At 35.0% G+C, this 5,972-nt stretch overlaps 1 protein-coding gene across 2 annotated transcripts in view; it reads right to left on the bottom strand.

The window, feature by feature from the left end:
- Positions 1-1,107: 1,107 nt before the first annotated feature.
- Positions 1,108-5,972, bottom strand: part of HNRNPLL (heterogeneous nuclear ribonucleoprotein L like) — a 37,865-nt gene continuing 33,000 nt past the window's right edge. For both annotated transcript variants that reach the window (XM_017515335.2, XM_017515336.2), the window contains 4 exons: positions 2,810-2,931; positions 2,147-2,348; positions 1,406-1,463; positions 1,108-1,315 (listed from right to left, as the gene is read on the bottom strand). In XM_017515335.2, the coding sequence (XP_017370824.1) occupies positions 1,209-1,315; positions 1,406-1,463; positions 2,147-2,348; positions 2,810-2,931 (489 nt within the window). In that variant the 3' untranslated portion in view covers positions 1,108-1,208. The remainder of the gene's footprint in view (positions 1,316-1,405; positions 1,464-2,146; positions 2,349-2,809; positions 2,932-5,972) is intronic.

Here is a 5,972-nt window from a genome sequence, read left to right as displayed (position 1 = left end):
TTTTTGTATTTTTAGTAAAGACAGGGTTTTGCCACATTGGCCAGGCTGGTCTCGAACTCCAGATGATCACACACCTTGGCTTTCCAAAGTGCTGGATTATAGGCATGAGCCACAGCACTTGGCCAAGTTTTAAATATATATATAATTAAATATACACATCAGGGAATTAAAAAAAAGGAGACAAAAAGATTAGAGGTCATAAAAAGCTTTAACTTTTCATTTTGTACCTTTATGTATTGTCTGAGTTTTCTAATCATATGTATGCACTGTTTTCCTCTAAAATGATAAACAGAGATTGTAGAAGCTAGCCTGAAGGTGATTCCAACCTCCTGGTACTCCCACCCTTGTATAGTTCCCTCCTACACTCACTGTACTATAGCTGGTCTCTGTGACCAAAAAAATTCTAACCTTAAGTGATGGCATGCCATTTCCAATGTTAGGTTATAAAAACATTGTTGATTTATCTCTTGGATCACTCACTCAGAGAGAAATCAGCTGCCATGAAAAGACCAATGTGGCTTAACATAGCCAGCACACAACCACTTGAGTGAGCTTGGAGGTGGATCTTCTGGCTTCAATCAAGCCCTGAGATTACTGCAGACTTAAGACAACAGTTTGACTGCAACTTCATTGGAGATCCTAAGCCTGAGGCAGCCAGCTGAAATGTGCCCAGAATATTAACCCTCAGAAACAGTAAGATAATAAATATCTGCTGTTTTAAGATGCTAAATTTTATGGCAATTTGTTATACAGCAATAGGTAACTAACACAGGAATTAATGTCCCTTTTTCTTTGTATTTATCGGTTTGTATTTTTTTTTTTGAGACGGAGTCTCACTCTGTTGCCCAGGCTGGAATGCAGTGGCGCGATCTCTGCTAACTGCAACCTCCGCCTCCTGGGTTCAAGCGATTCTCTTGCCTCAGCTTCCTGAGTAGCTGGGATTACAGACACGCACCATTAGTTCTGGCTAATTTTTGTATTTTTAGTAGAGACGAGGTTTCACCATGTTGGCCAGGCTGGTCTTGAACTCCTGACCTCATTATCTGCCCACCTTGGCCTCCCAGAGTGCTGGCATTACAGGTGTCAGCCACCGCGCCTGGCCTTTATCTGTATTTTTAAAGAAACCTATTAAGTTTTATTTTTATATTACTGTGAATGTTTCTGTGAAGGTAACTCCCACTAAATAATTCTGACACAAATAAAGCATTTTACTTACTTGGGACTCTTATCTGATAGTGATTCAGTGCCGTAAGGGCTTCTACTGCATCAGTTTTGCACTCCCATTCTAATAGCCCAGAAAGTGTTTTGGCTGAAGCTAAAAGGAAACAAAGAAACACAAACTCAGTTGTTACTTGCTTATGACCAACTTCACCAGAAAATTTTAAAAGAGGGACTGTTCACTTACGTTTCGCATCAAACACTTTATATTTGATGAAGGTAAGAACTTCATGGTCATTACACAACTGCCAAAGAAGGTAAAACTTCATTAAAAATATAGCCAGAATAATATGCCACTTTTATACAGAAAGTAAACTTTATGGCAGAATTTAAGTTTTGATTCTGGAATGAATAGATTAAATCAAGTATGTTTTTAGATTAATATCAAGCTGTCTGAGAAATCAATTAAAAATAGTAAAATTCTATAAACTATGTAAGGTAACTTAGTGCCATACAATAAAACCACAGATTTGTTAACTGAAATATATATTCTCAGAGTTGACCAGGATTTATCTAGTACCTAAGGTAGGGAGTAGAGTTCCAGAAAATTATTTCTTATCTGAAGTATTTCTTACAGTTCCTACTTAGAATCTTCTAAGTTAGGGGAAAAGACTGAGATATATAAAATTTTGTTACGGGTGAGATTTAAAGACGATTCTTTAAATAACTTTCTTTATGCTGGAGTAAGACTACTTCATTCTAAATCCAACTCTCAAAAGGACTGAGCCATAAATCAACAAAGACCAGTGAGGAATGGAGGCGAGAAAAGTACAATGGTCAAAGAATAAACTATCAAGTACTCAGTAAATAAAATACTAGTAGTACCAAAAGCAAAAGAATGAGCAAGAAGACTTCAAAATGAAGCGAAGATGTATTTTAAAATAGGAAAACAGCGACATTTTACACACATTTGTATTTCAGTGCCTACCTTTGTGAAGGTCTCTTCTGTGACACACAATGGAACATTATAATAATGCAAAACACAGGAGGGTGGCTGGATTATATTCTTAGATGCTTGGCCAGCACTTGTAAAGCGATTATTTTTGCTCATTGCAAAATCTTTGTAGCTACTCGTACCATCCTCCAGCTCAAATATTTGACTTGGAACAACTGAATGCTGTTTAGACACGCTAAAGATTGAAAAGACATACAAAAACACCTTGTTAGATAAAAAGCAAGTAGTCTCAGAATGCTAATATATTTTGCTTGCATAAATCTTAACCAAAAAAGTCGTATGTAGAGCTATTTAAATAGAGGATTTAGTTTAGGTTATAATCAATCACTCTTGTAGTTTAGGCATCAATTAGAAAGAAAAATCTATTAAATATATTCTCATATTAGAAAACTTTAACATAAAAACTGGCCCGCTTTAACATGTTTTATCATCGTAAGACTAAAAAGCAGGTACAGCTAAGCAAAATCTGAGTGACACGACCCCAACCCTTGTCTAAAATAACAATACTACAGCTGTTGTTTCAGATATGCCCTCAGTTACATTAAAATGTTCTCAGGTTGACATTACTGTCTCTAATAAAAAGGACGAGGATTTTAAAATATTCTTTAAAAATTATCACTTAAGATAGATAATTACCAAACATTAAGTCTTTTCCCAAATAATTTGACATTATTAAGGTGTGTGACAGCTCTTTCTACAGCATACTCATCACCCATTTCTACCAGTGCTGTACCAGGAATGGTCTTCATAAATTTTACCTGTAAACACAAAATCCCAAAAAGGTGACCATTTAATTCCCTTTTACAGTAACAGAATTTTTTAAAGACAATATGACCTAAGTGGTTAAACTAAAATACAGATCACCTGGAATCTTAACTATATTCTGCCATGTTATAAGATACCCTTTAACTCTTATCAAAATTCAACAGTTAAAAGGGAACCTATACTACTATTGCAGAGCACACTGAAGAACAGCACAGGCTTATCCTGTTATGTATTAATTGTGTGATCTGAGGGCAATATACTTAACCTCTCTGAGTCATGGACTGTCTCTGAAAATACAAATAATAACACCTGGCAGGACTCATTAATATTTATTCTATCAACAAATATTTATTGTGTCTAATATATTTTGATAAGCACTGTGGTAGGTACTAGGGATTTAATGGTGAATGTTAACAGATATTATCTTCTTGAATTTTATATTCTAGTAGTTAAGTCAGAAATTTAAAAGTAAACAAAATAGTAATTACAAACTACATAGAATTCTGTTAATGCAATAAACAAGACAAGATGTTATATAAGAAATAATACAAAACAGCCTTGAGATAGCATAGTCACAGGAAGGCTTGTGGAACATAGGGAAATACAAGTTATTTCAGGACAGTTTGGGCAGACGCCATACTTATCCTCTTGTACTATTTCCAGTTTTAGAATATAATGCTATAAGAGTTAGAAGGTGTAAAAATCATTCAGCATAGTGCTTTGCCATTGCGAAGTCCCTAAGCAGCTATTAAGTACAGTAGTTCCCCCTTATCTTTGAGGGATAGATTCCAAGAACCCCAATGGATGCCTGAAACTGCAGACAATGTGTGGTGCAGTGGGTCACACCCATAATCCCAGTACTTTGAGAGGCCAAGGTGAGATGCTTGTTTGAGACTAGGAGCTTGAGATCAGCCCAGGCAACATAGTGAGACCCCATCTCTACAAAAAAATACAAAAATCAGCTGGACATGGTGGCACACACCTGTAGTCCCAGCTACTCAGGAGGCTGAGGCAGGACTGCTTGTGCCCAAGAGTTAGAGGCTGCAGTAATCTATGATTGTGCCACTGCACTCCAGCCTGGGCAATAGAGCAAGGCCTTGTCTCAAAAACAAACAAAAAAACTGCAGATAGTACTAAAACAGAGGAAGAGAGGAAGAGAGGGAGGGAGGGAGGCAGGGAGGTACATACATAGAGGTTAAGCACAGTATATACTATATATAAGCATAGTATATATACACTGCTTTTTCCTATACATACATACCTATGATAAAGTTTAATTTATAAATTAAGCACAATAATAAACAAAATAAAATAGAAAAATTATAATGATCCACTATATTAAAAATGATGTGAACATGCACGCACTTGGTGCTCTCTCTCTCTCTCTCACAGTATCTTACTTTACTGTGACCTCTTGCTAGAGCAGCTCACAGTGAGTAACTGAAAGCAAAACTGTGGATTTAGGGAGGACTCCTTTACCAATGGCGTAGATGACACCTTGAACATATTTCCTAATCTATTTACCTCAAAAGAATACTGAGAACGTATTTACACAATAAATGCAATAAGGCATCTATTTCCATCACTTCAACTACCCATTTTAATAGGATACTACACCTGTGCTTGAACAAAACTCAGTCATTACAGGATTTTTCAGCTTTATTTGAAATCTCTTGTCTTCTTATGTGCAAAATTCCTCTCCCTTGATTTAATCAAATGTCTATCTACAAATCTAATAGTGACTAAGTATATAATTTAAGTATGTAGTTCCTGTATTGGTAAATCTAAAGAAAGTTGGAAAAAACTAACTATATATAGATTTTTAAAGGATTATGATAGTTTGAGTTCAACATATCACAGCATATCATTTAAAATGTTTAAAAAAGTATGAGACATAAAGAGACAAAAATTAGTCAAATAACATACAGAAAATGTTTTATTAGAAAAAGTAATTTGAATTTCTAAATCATATGAGACAATTCGTTCATAACAAAAAAGACAAAGATCTACTGAAGATGTTGATTAAATTGCCTGATTTTGTCTGCATATGTGAAAAGCACCAAAAGAAAATACTCTATAAAGAAAGTTAAAATATACATTAAAGCCCATTTAATTATCAAACGTGCAGTTCCCTAGACCTAACACTTGGGTCTAAGATAAAGTGTCTGTGTGAAAATAATCTGAACTACTTCTCCCAATGTCACTAAACCTATCCCATGTATTCTTGACCAATTACATAGGCAAAAGTATCCCATATGTTTTATCCCCCAAACCAAACGTGGAGTTTCCTTTTTTTTACTGCGATCAAATGGTTGACAAAATTCTTGTTTCAGAATTCTGAAGAGTTGCTTCCTTAGATCAAGGAGGCTATACAATTAATGAACTAAGAACTAAATGTACCAACTTTTCAAGCCATGTTCCCCTCCCACACACAGTGACTCACATGTTCTAAGTACTTATTGTTGCAAAGTACACTAAAATCACTTAAAACAACAGGACAAAAACCACATTATTGCAGTACTAAAACTCAAATTAGCAAGTGTATCAAACAACTGGTAACTTAAGACTACCAGTCATTTTCCTAGTTAAATTTTCCATGATTCTTTCAAAAATGATTTATCTCATATTTGTGAGATATCAATAAATAAAATGTCACAGATTTGGGGAAACCAGTTATTTGATAAAAAATAAAGATACAATTGTTAAAGGCCTTCAAAATATGTAAAACTCCGGACAGTTTTGGACACATTCTATCAAAGTGAGTCAGTCTGGAACACTGATTGAGCTAAATGAACCCTGGCATTTAGGAGGCAAGTGTATAAATTCTAAAACTCTTTTGAAATTCATGACTTCTGGCTAGGCTCTGAAGCTTGTTTTTATATATACTTCCCTGAAAGTAACTGCTCTTTCAACATGTTAAATGCTAGAATCTCTTTGAAATGAGAGCACTAAAACATAGACTTCATGCCTATCATACTATAGTAGTTGATTAAACTACTGCTTTAGACTTCTTTTCATATCAGCCATTTAAAAA

This window comes from Cebus imitator, unplaced genomic scaffold, assembly GCF_001604975.1.
Source record: "Cebus imitator isolate Cc_AM_T3 unplaced genomic scaffold, Cebus_imitator-1.0 Scaffold547, whole genome shotgun sequence".
NCBI lineage: Eukaryota > Metazoa > Chordata > Mammalia > Primates > Cebidae > Cebus > Cebus imitator.
Note: the sequence above shows the minus strand (reverse complement) of the source record. Positions and strands in the feature narration are given on the sequence as shown.